General features: G+C 37.5%; 1 protein-coding gene across 1 annotated transcript in view; it reads left to right on the top strand.

The window, feature by feature from the left end:
* LOC132397646 (sodium/hydrogen exchanger 2-like) overlaps positions 1–19,670 on the top strand; it is a 369,476-nt gene that overhangs the window by 47,958 nt on the left and 301,848 nt on the right. Inside the window, exon 2 of the mRNA XM_059976415.1 lies at positions 9,541–10,004. Coding sequence (XP_059832398.1) covers positions 9,541–10,004 — 464 coding nt within the window. The remainder of the gene's footprint in view (positions 1–9,540; positions 10,005–19,670) is intronic.

Raw genomic sequence — 19,670 nt, 5'->3', positions numbered from 1 at the left:
TGTATTTGCCTTGGTTACATTTTAAGTGTCTTATTAACATATTGTCACATCTGTAAATACCAATAAAAATCTTGTTTTTCTAATAAGTGTTTCTCTTTAAGTATTTCAAAACTGAACAGTGTTCCTTCTTTCATTATGTTGCAAAGAACTGTTATTTCTTTAGCTGTCCAGTCCTTAAATCTAGCATCCAATTTATTTGGTGTAAAATCAGTGTCATATGCACACCATTTAAGAATTGCAATATCTCTCTCTAGATTATATTCTTTTATAGTAGTTTTTCATATTTTAAGAGTCAATTTCACCCATGGGTTATCAATAGTATTTATGTACCTTTGCAGGTTGTTATCAGCCAAAATTGCTTGTATGGGGATGGGAAATACCCGCTCCTCAATGTTGTTCCATTGAGCGTCATATGATGGGTTGCACCAACATATCAAAGTTCTCAACTGTGCTGCAAAATAATAATCTCTAAGAGAAGGCAAGCCCCAGCCCCTCTTTTCCTTTGTTAATTGCCAAGTTTTGAGACGAATATACCTTGAGAGCATCTTGTTCCATTCATTGAATTGATTTTGATTAATCTGTATTGGTAGCGTCTGAAAGAGATATAACAGTCTGGGCAGTATATTCATTTTAATAGATGCAATCCTTGAACTGAGACTGAAAAAAGGAATCAGATTCCATCTTGCCACATCTTCCTTAATTTTTTTTATATAAAGGCTGATAATTACATTCTGATCATTTTGCCAAATCTTTTGGCATAATGATGCCCAAATATTTGAAAGACTCTGTGTGCCATGCCCAGTGATATCTACTTTCAATTTATCTTGGTGGGCTATAGTAATATGAAAGTAATTGGGTTTTATCTGTTGATCTTGTATCCTGATAATTGACCATATTGTTCAAAGGATTGCATCAATTTAAGTAAAGAGTATGTTGGTTGCCCTAGATAGATCAAAGTGTCATTTGCGTAACATGCCAATTTATGCTCTGTCCCTTTAATAGTAATTCCTCTGATATCTTTATTTTGTCTGATGCTAATGGTTCCAGATATAATGCAAAGAGTAACAGTGACCATGCACAACCCCGTCTTGTGCCCCTTTCTAGGGTAAGACTATTTGATAAATATCCATTGATTTTAATCCTAGCAGTAGTGTTGTCATATAGTGTCTGTATAGTTTTAATGATTGTGTCTTGGAAACCAAATTTATGTAAAACTCTGTAAAGAAAATTCCAGTTAACCGAATCAAATGCCTTTTCAGCGACCACACTTAACACTATTGCTTCGATTTTATTTTTTTGTATATAATCCATAATGTGAAGAGTCCTTTGTATATTGTCTTGTCTTTGCTGTTGTCGTATAAAACCTGTCTGATCGTTACATATCAGTATGGGTAGAAACTCCTTTAATTGTTTGGCCATGATGGAGGTAAATAACCTATAATCTACATTAAGAACGGATATTGATCTGAATGACCCGCATTCTATTTTATCCTTGCCTTCTTTCGGTTTAACTGAGATTATTGCTTACTTCCAACTGGGTGGCATTTGTGCCTTTTTTAGAGCCCAGTTCAGTGCGGGGAGTAAAACAGGAATTAACTCATTTTTAAATTCTTTGTACCTCTCTGCTGTATACCCATCTGATCCTGGTTACTTAATTTAAGCCTACTAATTGCAGCTTTTAATTCAACTTCAGTTATGTCAGCAGCCATCCTTCTATTTTGTTCTTTGCTTAAAGTGGGTAACTCTAGAGAATTCAAGAAGGTGTCAATTTGGGTTATGCTTCCCCTTGGAACTTTGGAATATAGCGTTTTGTAAAACACTTCAAAAGCTTCTTGAATTTCACTTAGCTTATTTTTTATCATTTTCGTTCTTGGGTCCCTAATTCTATGAATTGTATTTTCTGCTATCTTTTTTTTCAGTTTCCACGCCAGTATTTTCATTGATTTCGATCCACTTTCATAATGTCTCTGTTTCAGAAACATTAAGTTTTTCCTGATTTCTTGCATAGCCAAATTATTTATTTAATTCCTAATTTTTTTTAAATTTCCCCTAATGTATCCTGTGCCAAATTCAATTTGTGTTTTTTTCTCTAGTTCCTTCAGCCTATTTTGTAATTCCTCTAATGTTTTATTCCTTTTTTTTCTTATATGAAGATATCACTATAATTTTCCCTCTTAAGACCGCCTTCAGAGTATCCCATTAAATGGGTGAAACCTCTCCATTATCATTAAATTCTAAGTAGAGACCAATTTCTTTTTTAATTTGTTCCTTAAAGTATGGATCATTGAGTAGACTTGAATTTAGTTTCCAAATAGTATTCTTCAGTTGTAGGTCAAAATCAACAGATAAATATATAGGTGCATGGTCACTTACATCTATTGTCCCAATTCCACAGGTGTTTATTTTGTCTTTGTCTTTTACAAATGTTATGAGATACTCTATTCTTGTATATACAGAATGTGGAGCAGAATAATGAGTGTAATCCCTTCTGTCGGGGAAAAGGTCCCTCCATATATCAATTAAACCAACATCCTCAAAAAGTGTATTAACTTTCTTATGTAAAGATTTTGTTTCATAGGTTTTTCTATTGGAAGAGTCTAAGTTTGGTTGTAATTGTAAACTTAAGTCTCCCCAATATATCAGGAGACCTTCTGTTTCTGTTGCCATAATATCAGTAATTTTCTGAAAGAAATCAATATCACTTCCCAGGGGTGTGTATGTATTCAATAGAGTAACTGAGTTGCCCTCTATATTCTCCCTTACTAGAATATATCTGCCTTCTTTATCTCCCATTTTGAATATTTTTTTCAAAATTTAGCTTACTTGAGATAAGAATAGCAACTCCTCTCCTATGTCCTGATTTATATGAGGAGAAAAACAGATTAGTGAATCCCATTCTCTTTAGTTTTTTATGCTCATTATTACTTAAATGAGTTTCCTGTAAATAAACTACATGGGATTGTTCTTTTTTCATTTTGGATAAAATTCTCTTATGTTTGATTGGATTTAATAGCCCATTTACATTAAAAGAAATAAATTTTACCTTGTCCTTAGCCATTTACATTAAAAGAAATAAATTTTACCTTGTCCTTACATCTGCCAATGTATCATTGAAATTAGAATAAAACTTAATCGATTTACTCCCTGAACAAATAAGAACCAAGAAACTCAAATAATAACAAAAATGGCAATGAACGTGTGATTCCAAGGCTGAAGTCTCTAGTAAATGACCCTGCGTTGAGCTAGAGGAAACGTCTAGCTGTGGGGGATAACCCCTCCTATTTGTGAGTTGAGGGCCCCCATTGCAGTATTCATAAAAGTCAGTGAACAAATTCATTAAAATTCATTACACAGAAAAGATAAAAGATTTCCCTGTGTACTCCTATGTGTGTATATATATATATATACACACACATACATATATATACATACATATACACACATACACACACACACATATATATATATATACATACACAATACACACATTACACACATACATATATATGCACACATATACAAACCTTGTATATATATTCTCATTTTGGTGGGGAAAAAGGAGTAAGTGAGCGAATAAAGAATAACAACTAAGTAATATAAGTCCTGACGAAGGGTCTCGGCCCGAAACGACGACAGCGCTTCTCCCTATAGATGCTGCCTGGCCTGCTGTGTTCTACCAGCATTTTGTGTGTGTTGTTGTTAAGTAATATAAAATCCACAATATAATACGTATTTCTCGAGATAGGTATATCACCGTGTACTTTCACTTCTGTTTAGCTTCTCAACATTTTTAAAGTTAGCCAAACCTTATGGCTCTTCTGAAGGGGGTGAGGACTGTCTTTGGGAAACTCCCGGTCTCTTCCTGATATGATTCTCTCGGCCCCCTCCTGTCTCTTGCCTTCTCGTTTCTCGCACTATTTCCAAAGCCGAGCGGGACAATTCCTCAGCCAGGCTTTCTTTTGTTTTGGTCATGCAGACGGGCAACTCTCTGGCCTTCATGTCTGTAGTCGCCTCTTCCACTATCTGGTACAACCACATCCCGTTGTCATAAAACACTCAAAGTTTAGCAGGGTACGGAGTTTGAAATCTAATCTTATTTTGCTTTAGTACTCGCTTTACTTTGGAGTATTCTTTGCGTTTCTGGAGGACCGCGGGGGGGGGGGTAATCTTGGTCGAAATATATTAATTTATCCTCTAGAAACCCTCTCTTCTTACCCCAGGCCCTTTGTAGAATCTCCGCCTTGGTGCTGTACCGAAGGAATTTAATTTTTATTGAGCATGGCTTTCTATCCTGGGTAGGTTTTGGGACTAACACGCAGTGGGCTCTTTCAACTTCCAGCTTCATAGCCAGGGGAAGATCCAATGCGCCCCGGAGTAACTTTCTGACAAACTCCATCATAGACGACCCCTCCGCTCCTTCGGGAACATTGTAGATTCTGATATTTTTCTGCCATGATCTTCCCTCCAGGTCAAGCAGTTTACCTTCTTGGTGATTTTATTGTCTTGCTCAGCATCTGTGCCATGTTTTGAACGTGATCTTCCACCTTCTCAATTTGAGACCCGCTATTTTTTTTATTAGCGCTGGCGAGCTCTGCCTTAATATCATGGAGCTGCTGCTTCATATCTTTCTGGACCTCCATTATTTCTTTCAGGATTTCGAAGATATTCGCCACTTCATCTGAATGAGGCCCAGCATCCACCCCGCTAGCACGTGGTCGGGTCGGAGAGCCACTCGCTGCACTCCTCTCGGATGCAGGCTCCGCAGTGTCGCTTTTTAAATTTCCATTTCTTTTCCCCATTCTTGCCCCTCTTTTCAGTTCAAATATTTTTCGAAAAATATTATATTTGACGGGTTAATGGGGCTTAATACGCTTTTTTCCGGAGGAGCTAGTGACTTAAACTGCCATTCTTGATGATGATGTCACCGGACTGCTTATATTTCTTAGCATTGAGGATCCATTATTTATGACTAGATCACCAACTCCATTTGCAGACAACTCAAAATGCAGAGAACCTATGCCATGCTTCACTGTTGGCTGTAGACACTCATTCATGTAGTGCTCTTTAGCTATTCTGCCTCCTGTTTAAGTCAAAAATTTCAAATTTTGACTTGTAGGTACAGAATACTTTTTGCCATTGTTCAGCACCTCAGTCCTTGTGTTTTTGTACGTAAGTGAGTATCTTGGCTTTGTTTTCATTTTGGCTTTTTGGCGGCAACTCTTCCATAAAAAACACTTCTGACAAAACTGCTCTGGACTATAGAGGGGTGTATTTGAGTTCCAGAGGTTTCTGTGAGCTCAGAGCTGATAGTAGTGCTGTACTTTGTCCGATTTAGAAGGCTTGTCAGTTTAATGTATCTCTTGTCTGCTGAACTCATTTTCCTTGCTGACAACTGCATTTCTGGTCCTCAACCGTTCCTGTTTCTTTGTGCTTCTTCAGAAGAGCTTGAACAGTACATCTCGAACCTCCTGCCTGCTGTGAAATTTCTGCTTAGGAGACCTTGCTGATGCAGGGTGACCACATTGTGCCCTGTTGCTATGTCTATTCTTACCATGGAGTCAGAATAAATGCTATAAGGTCACATCTGCCACACCCTCACCTTTTAGTTTGGTTGTCCTTCACCCAGTTTGATTCCTTCTGCATCGTTTCTGTTTCAGCTTGTCAGTTTAGTTCATTCAACTCATTATGTCATTGATCATTAGCACATTTGTTATCTTTGTTTAATCATGCACTGGGCTAGATACCTACAAAATAATCAAGCTTTTATTTGAAAAATGGTCTATTATTTAATATGTTACTTTCTTTAACAAAATACAAACTTTTCTCTGTAACATTTAATTTTTTGTAAAATGAATGTTTGGAAAACCAGATCTGCTCTTTTCTACTGCCACACTAATGCAGAAGACAAGAAATAAATATCTAAAGCAAAATTTATATAAAAGATCTAGGGTGCCTAAGACTTGAACACCATGGCTAACTGGTTTCCTACCATTGGTAGTACCTACAGAAAGTGAGGTTTCAAGAAGGCTATATCCATAGTGAAAGATGACCACCACACAGGCCACACCAGCTGTTCACAGTAACTGCCAGACCAGAGGTGAAGAAGCTTCAAATCCAATACCAGCAGGTTCAAGACACTAACTTTCCTTCAACCATTCCGATCTTCAGCCGACAAGCCAATCCCTAATCACTACAGCTTAAAGACTTTATGGTGATGCTGAGCACTTTGCACTAATTTTGTTCTAATTATGTTCTTTCTTACAAAATATATGTACAATTGATGTTTACTTTCATGTGAATGTGACTGTAATGCTGTCGCAAGTTTTTCCACTGCACCTATTGATAAATGCCTTTGTGCATATGACATTACCCTTGTCTTTGAATATTAAGTGCTCCTATTGCTGGATAATTTAAAAAAATTATTTTAATGAACAAAAAGCCATATCAATAACCAGAAAGAAAACTTCCAACCAACTCCCATGTTTGTGAGATTTTCTCAGGTCGGCTTGCTCCCCCTTTGATCTTTGACCAACCTTCCTGGGCTGATGGACAGATTCTCCCTTTCAGAGGTGTGGGCTGTAGCTGGCTGTGAGGAATGGCCATGGACAGTTCTAGGGCTGGAGAGGCCGGTTGGTAACTGCAGCATTTTCGGTTAGTGGGATGTACCATCAGTTTGATGACTACGGGGTGCAGGTGAAAAAACTGCTTGAAAGATATTGGTGGGAAGGGAACTGCTGTTACTGTGAGAGAGGGCAGAAATCCAAGTTTCACTGTCCCATTGGGAGTATTGGGCAAAACACCAGCACAGAATGGGACAAACATAGACGTGATATTCAACATTGGGAGGGGTAGATGCACAGCAACTCTGCAGAAAAATTTGTTTTAGAAGTTCATAAGGTTCTGGAGCATCAGGTCAACAGCAGATGCCATCTCTCTGTCACTACATTCCTCCTTAGAACACCTGGTGAATAAAGACACGTATGTAAGGCTCCTTTTCATCGACTACAGCTCTGCCTTTAATACCATCATTCCAAATAAACTGATTCCTGTGCTCAGGAACCTGGGTCTTAGCACTCAGATCTTCAGCTGGATCTTCAACTTCCTCACAGACAGGACCCAGGCTGTAAAGATCAGGGACAAGCTCTCCTCTACAATCAGTCTGAGCACCGGTGCCCCACGAGGCTGTGTACTCAGCCCCCTGCTGTACTCACTGTACACCCATGATTGTGTAGCCAAGTTTCCAGTGAACTCAATATATGTTTGCTGATTGTGGGCCGCATCTTGGGTAATGATGAGTCTGAGTACAGAGAAGAAATTAAGAACCTGGTGGCATGGTGCGAAGACAATAACCTATCCCTCAACGTTAGCAAGACGAAGAAATTGGTTGTTGAATTCAGTAGGAGTAGCAGACTGCATGACCCCATCTACATCAGTGGTGCGCAGGTGGAACAGGTCAAAAGCTTTAAGTTCCTCGGGGTGAATATCACAAATGACCTGACTTGGTCTAACCAAGCAGAGTCCACTTCCAAGAAGGCCCACCAGCGCCTTTACTTCCTGAGAAAGCTGAACAAATCTGGCCTGTCCCCTAAAACCCTCACTAATTTTTATAGGTGCACCGTAGAAAGCATTCTTCTAGGGTGCATCACAACATGATATGGAAGTTGTCCTGTCCAAGACCGGAAGAAGCTGCAGAAGACCGTGAACCTAGTCCAGCACATCACACAAACCAATCTTCCATCCTTGGACTCACTTTACACCGCACGCTGTCGGAGCAGTGCTGCCAGGATAATCAAGGACATGACCCACCCAGCCAACACACATTTTGTCCCACTTCCCTCCGGGAGATGGTTCAGGAGCATGAAGATACGTATGACCAGATTTGGGAACAGCTTCTTTCCAACTGTGATAAGACAGATCCTGAACAGATGAACAGATCCTGACCCGGATCTGGGCCATATCTTCCAAATATCTGGACCTGACTTGCACTACCGTACTTTCCCTTTTCTATTTTCTAATTATGTTATAATTTAAATTTTTGTTATATTTACTTCGATTTGTACTTCAGGGAGTGTGAAGTGCAGGGACAAATATCACTGTGATGATTGTACGCTCTAGTTTCAATTGTTTGGCGACAATAAAGTATTTGTATTTTGTATTTGTATTTATAAAATGACAAGAGGCATAGATAATGTAGGTAGACAGAGGCATCTTCTGTCCAGATGGTGCCAAGTTCTGATGTTCTTCAATGTTGTTCTTCAGATGTTCTCCAAGTCCCAGATTGGAGATCAGTACAGGTGAGAGTTATGAGGATTGATAACTCCCCCAGACCATTGAGATCAGAGGTACTTGTGGGTCTTGAAGTTGAGGCCCAAAGTTCAAACTCATGGTCAACAAGTCCCAGAATCGTGGCCCAATGATCCATCCCATGACTGGAGAGATATCATTAAAGCCACAATGTGGATCAGTTAGAAATCTGGCAAGAGAAATTGCAGATGGAGTTTAATCTGGACAAGTGTGAAGAGTTGTATTTTAGGATGTCAAATGGCAGAGGTCTGAAGAAGATTGATGTAGTGATGTTCTGAGTGCAAGTCCCTGAAAGTGGCAAAAGAAGTACACACGTGTCATGCTTGCTTTCATTGACCATTGAGTATAAAGACTTGGAACATTTGGAGAGGGTTCAGAAGTAGTTCATTAGATGGTTGCCTGGATTAGAGAATATTAGCTGTAAGGAGAGGTTGGATAAACCTAGATAGTTTCTCTGAAGTGTCGGAGACAAAGGGGAAACTTAATAAAAGTATATAAAATTATGCAAAGCATAGAGATGGTAGAAATCAGAGTCTTTTTCCAGTTGTGGTAATGTCAAATATAGGATGGCATAGCTTTAAAAAGAGGGTTTAAAGGAGTTGTGCAAGACAAGTTACACAAAATGTGGTTAGATGCCTGGCACTACCAGAGGAAGTTGCAGAAGCAGATGAAACAGCAACATTTAAGAAACATTTAGACAGATACACAAATAGGCAGGGAATGGAAGGATATAAGCCATGGACGAGCAGGTGGGCCTAATTTAGGTTGAAATCATGGTTGGACAGACATGGTGACTCAAAGGCCCATGCCTGTGTAGTTCACGTCTATGTAAGCTGCCGCCATGCTTTGCCTCCTTGCCCGATATTGGTGCTTTCAACAACATTCCTAACTGTCAGACCATTTGGATGAGGATTTGGTAGAATTGTAGCTCACAGCTCCAGTTATCACCTTTGGAGCTCCTCTGTGTGGAGTATGCATGTTCTCCCTGTAGTTGCTTAGCTTTCTGATTTCCTCATACATCCTCAAGAAATTGTTAGATTAATTGACCACTGTAAGTTACCTCTATTGATTAGGTGGTCAAATTGGGCTGGGAGTGGAGATGGCAGGAAAATAGTGAGAAAATAAAACAGTAAACATAAATGGTTGCATGCTAGTGCTCATTTTTGTGCTGATTGACTCCATAATCTATCTATATTTATTCTATCTAATTTTCTTTTATTTTAATACCCTATTCAGGATTTCATCTCTACATCAAACTTCCCTCAATTGTGCCTGAAAGCTGCCTGCTCATAATTGTTGGCCTGATAATGGGAGGAATAATGTATGGAGTGAATGAAGGGTCAGCACCTGTAATGAGCACTGACACCTTCTTTCTTTACCTGCTGCCGCCCATCGTACTGGATGCAGGCTATTTTATGCCAAGTCGGCCTTTCTTTGAGAACATTGGAACAATCCTTTGGTATGCGGTTGTGGGGACCATATGGAATGCTTTTGGAGTTGGCTTGTCTCTCTACGGGATTTGTCAGATTGATTCATTTGGCCTGAAGGATATCTCCCTTCTCTACAACCTGTTGTTTGGAAGCTTGATCGCAGCCGTGGACCCAGTGGCCGTCCTGTCTGTGTTTGAAGAGATTCACGTAAATGAGCAGCTACACATTCTGGTTTTTGGTGAATCACTGCTCAATGATGCTATCACTGTGGTAAGTGATCCCTGTTAGTATCTGCTTTTTAAAAAAAAATTAATAATTTTTTTATTGAATTTTCAAATAGGTTACAGAAAGAAAAAAAAATTATCAACCCTTCCCCCCTCCCCTTAACCCCTCCCCCCTAACATAACCCTATAGAAAAAAAAGAGAAGAAAAAAGAAAGAAAGAATGCCTGGATATCAGAAGATCCCCACATGCTCCATGGAGTTCATAATAGCTTTAATATGTATATTTATTTCTTTCCCCGGATAACCAATAATTTTATCTTCAGAGCACCTATATATTTAATCGTATCTTTTGTAAATAAGGGTGCCAAATTTTCAGAACTATTTCATATTTATCTCTTAAATTATAAGTAATTTTTTCAAGTGGAATGCAGCTAAAAATTTCATTCTTCCAATGATCTATACTTAAGTATGAATCCGATTTCCAAGAAACTGCAATAGCCTTTTTGGCTACTGCCAGTGCAATTTTTATGAATTCTTTCTGATATTTATTCAATTTGGATTTCGATTTTATCCCTTCAATATTGCCTAGTAAAAATAATGTTGGATAATGTGAAAGTTGTATTCCAATAATTTGTTCCAGTAAAACTCTTAAATTTGTCCAAAAAGGTTGAATTTTAAAACAAGACCAAGTAGAGTGTAAAAAAGTACCAATTTCTTGATTACATTGGAAGCATTGATCAGATAAATTTGGGTTTAATTTATTTATTTTTTGTGGTGTAATATATAATTGATGTAAAAAATTATATTGCACTAGTCTTAGCTGGACATTTGTTGTATTTGTCATACTGTCAAGACACAGTCTTGACCAATTTGTTTCTTCAATTTTAATATTCAAATCAGTTTCCCATTTTTGTCTTGACTTATGAATTCCTTGTTTAATTGCCTGCTTTTGAAACAAACTATACATACAAGAAATAAACTTTTAAATTTTTCCTTTTTGAATTAAAATTTCTATTTCATTAGGTTTCGGCAATAACATTGTTTGACCCAATTTATCTCTTAATTAAGCCCTTAATTGGAAATAACAAAAAAGCGTGTTTTATATTTATTCTTTAATTGATCAAATGACATTAATATACCTCCTTCAAAACAATCTCCTATATATCTAATCCCTTTTTGAAACCAGTTGTATAAAAGTTGGTTATCCATTGTAAAAGGATTAAGTTTATTTTTAATTAAAGGTCTCTTTGCTAATGAAGATTTCTTTATCTCATCATCAACATTTATCTTATTCCATAAATCAATCAAATGTTTTAATATAGGAGATTCTTTCTTTTCCTGTATCCATTTAGATTCCCATTTATATATAAAATCTTCTGGTATATTTTCTCCTATTTTATCTAGTTCTATTCTAATCTATGCCAGTTTATCTTCATCAAGAAAAGATGCAATAAATCTAAGTTGATTTGCTTCATAATAATTTTTAAAGTTTGGAAGTTGTAATCCTCCTAGGTCAAATTTCCATGTCAATTTTTCCAATGATATTCTTGACATCTTACCTTTCCAAAGGAACTTCCTCACACATTTATTTAACTCTTGAAAAAACTTCTGCAGTAATTGTATTGGTAGTGTTTGGAATAAATATTGTAATCTAGGGATTACATTCATTTTTACAGCATTTACTCAGCCTACTAATGTTATTGGTAACATCATCCATTTATCAAGATCTTCTTGAATTTTTTTCAATAATGGTAAATAATTTAATTTATATAAATTCTTTATATCATTATCAACTCTTATACCTAAATATTTTATACCACTTATCGACCATCTAAATTGAGTTATTAATTGATATTGACTATAATTTCCCCTAGTAAGGGGTAGAATTTCACTTTTATCCCAATTTATTTTGTAGCCTGATATTTTCCCATATTCTTCCAATCTAGAAGATAATTTACGCAGCAAATACAATGGGTTTGTTAAATAAAGCAAAACATCATCAGCAAATAAATTAATCTTATATTCCTCCTGGTTAACTCTGAAACCCTTAATATCTGGGTCCGTTCTAATTAATTCAGCTAATGGTTCTATCGCCAACACAAATAAAGCAGGTGATAATGGACAACCTTGTCTAGTTGACCTTGTTAACTGAAATGATGTTGAAACTTGACCATTTGTCATTACTTTTATCTTTGGGATTAGTATTTAAGGTTTTAATCCATTTTATAAAAGATTTTCCTAACCCATATTTTTCCAATACCTTAAATAAAAAATCCCATTCCAATCTATCAAATGCTTTTTCTGCATCTAAAGCAACTGCCACACTCATTTCCTCCCTCTTTTGTGCCAGATGAATTATACTAAGTAACCGAGTTACATTATTTGCTGATTGTCTATTTTTGATAAATCCTGTTTGATCCATATGTATTAATTTTGGTAAGTATTTAGATAATCTATTAGATAAAATTTTTGCTATTATTTTATAGTCGGTGTTCAACAAAGAAATAAGCTTCTTCGACATCTTTTAATGTAAAAGACATATCTAATCCCTTCTGTTCTTCTGAATTCAATTTTGGAAGAGTTATTTGTGATAAAAACCTTTCTATCTCAACATTATCATTTTGTGATTCTGATTGATACAGTTCAGAATAAAAATTCTTAAGAATTTCATTAATTTCTAAAGGTTTATAAGTAATTTTATTTACACTTGTTTTAATTGCATTTATCGTTTTGGAAGTCTGGTCTGTTTTTAACTGCCAAGCAAGAATCTTGTGTGATCTTTCACCTAGTTCATAATATCTCTGTTTAGTTCTCATAATTGCTTTTTCTGTTCAGTATGTCTGAAGTGTATTATATTATAACTTCTTGTTAACAAGTTGTCTTCTTTTTTCTTCTGTCATATATACCTTTGAGATTCTTTTTCTAATTTTGTAATCTCTTTCTCCAATTGATCTGTTTCTACCATATATTCCTTCTTAATTTTAGAAGTATAACTTATTATCTGACCTCTCAAATATGCCTTCATTGCTTCCCACAATATAAATTTATCATTAACTGAATGTAAATTTGTATCTAAAAAAAACTGAATCTGCTTTTTCATGAAATCACAAAGATCTTGACATTTTAACAATATTGAATTAAATCTCCATCTGTAAATTGATTCCTCTTTATCCATCATTATCATTGTCATTATCAAGAGGGAATGATCTGACAATATTCTTGCTTTATATTCCATATTTTTCACTGTCTTGAATATTCATTGATAATAGAAAAAAATCTATCCTTGAATAAGTTTTATGTCTATTTGAATAAAATGAATAATCTCTTTCTTTTGGATTAATTCTTCTCCATATATCAATGAAATTTAAAACTTTCATCAATGATAAAGTTAATTTTGCTACTTTTGATTTTGTAACAACCTTTGTTGATCTATCTAAAACTGGGTCTGGACAAAAATTAAAATCTCCACCTATTAATATTTTGTCATATGCATCAGCCAAATTCAAAAAGGCCTCTTGTATACATTTTACATCATTTTCATTTGGTGCATAAATATTCATAAGAGTCCATAGTTCTGAAAAAATTTGACAATGTATAATTACATATCTCCCCACAGAATCAATTAATACATTTTGTATTTTAATTGGTAAAGTTTTATTAACCAAAATTGCAACTCCCTTCGCCTTTGAGTTAAATGAAGCTGCGATAACATTTCCGACCCAATCTCTCTTTAATTTCTGATGTTCTTTCTCTGTTAAGTGTGTTTCTTGTAAAAAAAAAGCTATAACTATTTTCATTTTCTTAATATATGTTAAAATTCTTTTTCTTTTCACCGGTCCATTAAGCCCATTAAAATTAAAACTTAAAAAATTCAGTAAATTAGTCATTATTTTTAAGAGTTACTCCAATCTATAATAATACCTAATCTTTCAACTTTTGTAGTACCTTGGGGAACCTTTTTAAAATTCTTCATGTTGCTATGTGTCTCCCCCCTCCCCCCCCCCCCCCGATTGTCCAGGCAAAGAAAGAAAGATAAAAGAAAAATAGATTATAAAGAAAAAAATAACAAAATACCCCCCTACTAATTTTGTGAATGAAAAAAAAACACAACATTATCCCCCTCCGTTGTACGGGTCAAGGCAATCGCCATGATTACACACGTGAATCCCATAGCAATTGATCCAAAGTTCCCACAGCTCCCCGTAACATAAAAAATTATATATGAGAAGAAAAAAAATAATATCACTACTCTCGATTAATATTTCTCAAGTTTCACTTTTAAATCTTTGACTATAATTAGCGAATATTTGGGAGTTCTTGTGCGAATTCTTCTGCATCCCGATAATCAATAAAAAATCTTCTTTTTCCGTCATCCAAAAAAATTATCAGGGTTGCCAGATGGCACAATATAAATTTATAGCCTTTTTCCCATAAAACATTTTTCGCTGGGTTAAATTCCTTCTTTCTCTTCAAAAGGTCATAACTTATATCAGGATAGAAAAGAACTGTTTTCCCTTCTATCATCAATGGCCCATTTCTCTTTCTGGCACATTGGGCAGCCGCCTTCAGGATCTTTTCTTTATCTTGATATCTTAAGCATTTTATCAAGATTGATCGTGGGTTTTGATCAACTTGAGGTCTTGGTCTTAAGGCTCTGTGAGCCCTTTGAATTTCAATTAACTGGGTTCCTTCTTCCATTTCCAAAATTTCCGGGATACATTTTTGAAAAAAATTTATTGGATCCTCTCCCTCTTATACCTTCTTTAAGTCCAACAATCTTAATATTGTTCCGTCTGCTAAAATTTTCAAGCACATCCACTTTTTCCAACAACTGTTTTCTTTCTGATGTCCAGGCAGAAATATTATCTTCCATTTTATTCACACTATCAATGGTGTCTCCCATTGTTTCTTCCAAGTTTTTAATTTTCTTGTCCATTTTGTCCTGTCTTTTCATCATTTTATCAAACATAATCTTCATATTTTTAATCTTTTTATTACTTTTAATGCTATTAATTCATGCATTATTCGCAGCAAAGTTTTTCTTATGTCTCCATCACCTCCAACCTCTTCCTGTTGCTCTTCTTTGTTTGTCTCTTCATCTTCGTCTGATTTATCCAGAGAATCTGATTCCACCTCATCTTCACTTTCACCTTCAGTTCAGATCGTAGCTGGGATTTGTAGTTTGGGTTGCTTGTGTTTGCGCATGCTCTTTCCTTCGCGCATGCGCAATTCCTGTTGCTCTTTTCTTTTGGAAACGGTTGATGGAAACGGTCAGAACGCAGTTTCCTGTTCTGTATCGCCAGAGGTAAAATGCAGTTGAGCCTGAGGCTCATTCATAGCGTCCGGCCTTGATTCTTTTCCAACTTGTGTTGTCTTCAAAGTAGTAGTTTTCTTCCGCTTCTGTTTAGGAGGAATATCTTAAGACAATCCTGAATAGTTTATAAGTAGTTTTTATAAAGTATTTACTAACTTTTCTTCACTGTTTTTTTACGGGAGAGCTGGATTTCCACATCTCGATCCTACATCATCACGTGACGTCCCCTCAGTATCTGCTTCACAGGACAAAATTAATGATTATAGAAAACAAGAGGAGAATATGTCTCAGAGAATGGAGACATATTCCAGCTGGGTAGTCTACCACAGGCCACATGAGCATTGCATTCTCCAGCTTCCAGGAACTCCTCTCCCTCTGTCCCTTTACTCTCACTTTCTGATCTACCCAGTTCTTCTTACACTCGTTCCATCCCCATCACCCTATTTATTTCCCTCTCTCTGCTTACTCCATCATCACTATATTACTCCCTCACTGTTCCCATTTGCCCTCCACCTCCCTTGCTTGATTCCATGTTCCTCCTTACTTGCCCATCAGATTTCCTTATCTGCAGTTCTGTGTCTGCTCCTCCTTTCACCTCCCAATCTCTTTCACAGTCCACATTCTCCTCTCTCCATTTGTCTATCATCCCTCCCCATCAACTGAATCCACCTACAGTATCACTTGTTAGCTCTTGTTATGCTCCTTCCCCTTACCATTCTATACTGCTGTCTCCCCCCTCTCTCCTCTATCCTTCAAGCCAGATAAAATATCTTAGCCCAAAATGCTATTTCCCTCTACAGATCCTACCAGCATCTTGTTTATTGCTTTATTCCAGATGAACTCTTGTCCGTGCTGAAAAACTGATCGATGTTCTAGAATCATTTTTTTAATAAGATAATGTTGGTGCATACTTTGGGACATATATCCATTTTGGTACCAGGGTAGATCAGAGCACTTTGGTAGAATTGAATCTATTGTTGGAAGGTATTGGAGATAAATATTTTGCTGGAAGCGGCTATTCAAGGGATGGAAATAGAAACAACATGAACCAGAGAAATTTATGTTGAACACTGAAGTATCCCATCACAAACAAAATTTAACAATTTCATCTACAGAAACATCAGGAAGGTTGACTTAAAGGTTTTTAGGGAGGTAGGGAAGAAAGGTAGAGAGATCAAGGGTGGGAATTCCTGAGGTTGAGGACAGAGAAAATGATCAGCATTGGTAGATCAATAATAATCAAGGACGTGAAAGTAAAAAGAAACTGCAGGTACAGGAAATCTGAACTTAAAATGTGAAACTGGTGTAAATACTCAACAGTCAACATGCCAATCAGCCAGTCAGCTTATCAAAGCCAATGGCATCTTGTAACTTCAGCAGTCCTCCAACTGCTGCTCTCCAATGATTGGAAATTAACCATAGTAACTTTATTTAGATACAACTCGTAGAATCAGTTCAGAATCATGGTGATTCATGAATCGTGAAGTTACATTTTAGTAGGAATAATCAAAATAGGACATACATGGTAAATGGTAGGGCATTGAGGAATACAGTAGAACAGAGTGATCTAGGAATAATGGTGCATAGTTCCCTGAAGGTGGAATCTCATGTGGATAGGGTGGTGAAGAAAACTTTTGGTATGCTGGCCTTTATAAATCAGAGCATTGAGTATAGGAGTTGGGATGTAATGATAAAATTGTACAAGGCATTGGTGAGGCCAAATTTGGAGTATTGTGTACAGTTCTGGTCACTGAATTATAGGAAAGATGTGTCAACAAAATAGAGAGAGTACAGAGGAGATTTACTAGAATGTTACCTGGGTTTCAGCACCTAAGTTACAGGGAAAGGCTGAACAAGTTAGATCTTTATTCTTTGGAGCATAGAAGGTTGAGGGGGGACTTGACAGAGGTATTTAAAATAATTGAGTTGACGTGGATAGGCTTTTTCCATTGAGAGTAGGGGAGATTCAAACAAGAGGACATGATTTGAGAGTTAAGGGGCAAAAGTTTAAGGGTAACATGAGGGGGAATTTCTTTACTCAGAGAGTGGTATCTGTGTGGAACGAGCTTCCATAGAAGTGGTAGAGGCAGGTTCGGTATTGTCATTTAAAGTAAGATTGGATAGGTATATGGACAGGAAAGGAATGGAGGGTTATGGGCTGAGTGCGGGCCAGTGGGACTAGGTGAGAGTAAGTGTTTGGCACGGACTAGAAGGGCCGAGATGGCCTGTTTCCGTGCTGTGATTGTTATATGGTTATATGGGATGTCAGGGTAAAGTTTTTCACACAAAGAGTTGTGGGTGGCATGGAATGCACTGCCAGTAGTGGTGGCGAAAGTGGATACAATGGGGTCTTTTAAGAGCCTGTTAGATAGGTATGTGGAGCTTCGAAAAATAGAGGGCTACGTGGTAGGGAAATTCTAGGCAGTTTGTAGAGTAGGTTACATGGTCGGCATAACACTGTGGGCCGAAGGGCCTGTAATGTGCTGCAGGTTCCTAGATTCTATATTCTATGTGCCTTTTCACAGGATGATATTGGGCAGAGTGTAGTACTCTCTGCAGCTTCTTGTGTCCCTGTACATTTGAACAGCCATACTAGACCACAATGGAACCATCAAAAGTACACTAGTCAAAGATTATCAGAGTGCTTTATGACAAGCTGGACTTGCTCAAGCTGCTAAGGAAATAAAGACACTGCTGTGTTTCCCCATGACCACATCTATATGCTGGGCTTGGGACATTTCACCCGATATGCTATTACTCAGGGGTTTAAAGCTAATGACTCTCTCCACTACCAGTCGTACAATGTAGATTCCTGAAGTCAACAACAGCACTTTAGTTTTGCAGCACAACTCAAACAAGTCTCCTGTCTCAGTCAAGTTAGCTGACTCATGACTATCTGTGATTCGTCCAACTACAGAAATGTTGTTGATGAATTTTACGATGGCATTGGAACTGTTAATAACTATACAATCATGTGGGTATGCAGCAGAAGCTAAGGCGTGCGTCCCTGAGGTTTATCAGTACTGATGGTCAGTGAGGAGGAGATTTTGCACCATTCGTCATGGACTGAGATCTGTCTATGTGGAAGTTGAGCATCCAGTTACAGAGGCCCGGGTCTTGATGCTTGATGATGAGCTTGGATGGGATGATTGTGTTGAACACTGAGCCGCAGTCAATGTACAGCAGCTTGATGTATGAGTTCTTGTTGTCGAAATGGTCCAGAGCAGTGGGAAGAGTCAGAGAAGTCTCATCTGCCTTTGACTTGCTTTGGTGGTAGGCAAACCAGAGTGGATCCAGATGATCTCAGAGGGAGGAGTTAATCTGCACCATAAAAAACCTCCCAGAACTCTTCATTAGAGTGGAGTAAGTACTAACAGACAGTAGTCATCAGGGTAGTTCACCATGTTCTCCTTGGACACTGATACAATAGCTACCTTTCTGAAGCAGGTGGAAACCCCGGACCACAGAAGTGAGAAGTTGAATATATCCACTAGTATTCCAGTGCATTGGTCAGGTACACTGTCAGGACCTGATGCCTTTCATGAATTCACCCTCTTAAAGAATGTTCGGACATCAGCCTCAGAGAATGAAAGATGTCAACAAAATAGAGACAGTACAGAAAAGATTTACTAGAATGTTGCCTGGGTTTCAGCACCTAAGTTACAGAGAAAGGTTGAACAAGTTAGGTCTTCATTCTTTGGAGTGTAGAAGGTTGAGGGGGGACTTGATAGAGGTGTTTAAAATTATGAGGGGGATAGATAGAGTTGACATTGATAGGCTTTTTCAATTGAGAGTAGGGGAGATTCAAACAAGAGCACATGAGTTCAGAGTTAGGGGGCAAAATTTAGGAGTAACATGAAGGGGAATTTCTTTACTCAGAGAGTGGTAGCCGTGTGGAATGAGCTTCCAGTAGAAGTGGTAGAGGCAGGTTCAATATTGTCATTTAAAGTAAAATTGGATAGGTATATGGACAGGAAAGGAATGGAGGATTATGGGCTGAATGCAGGTTGGTGGACCTCGATGAGAATAAGCATTCGGCATGGACTAGAAGGGCCAAGATGGCCTGTTTCCATGCTGTAATTGTTGTATGGTTGTATGGTTATCCATGCTGGTTCAGGGGCCTGATGATTATAGAGTTCCTGAACCTGGTGGTGTGGAACATAAGGTTTCTGTTCTTCCTGATACTAGCGAGAAGAAGTAATGGCCTGGATGATGGGGGTCTTTGATGATGAACATTGCTTTCTATGGCAGTGCTCCATTTAAATGTGCATACTGGTGTGGAATGCTTTGCTTGTGATGGGATCGGGTGCTATCTACCACTTTCTGCAGCCTTTTCCATTCTTTAGCAATGGCACTTCCATACCAGACCATGATGCCACCAGCTGGGAAATTCTACAG

The sequence above is a fragment of the Hypanus sabinus genome, chromosome 8 (genome assembly GCF_030144855.1).
Source record: "Hypanus sabinus isolate sHypSab1 chromosome 8, sHypSab1.hap1, whole genome shotgun sequence".
Lineage (NCBI taxonomy): Eukaryota > Metazoa > Chordata > Chondrichthyes > Myliobatiformes > Dasyatidae > Hypanus > Hypanus sabinus.
The sequence above is the reverse complement of the archived record's forward strand: the minus strand, read 5'-3'. Positions and strand labels throughout refer to the sequence as shown.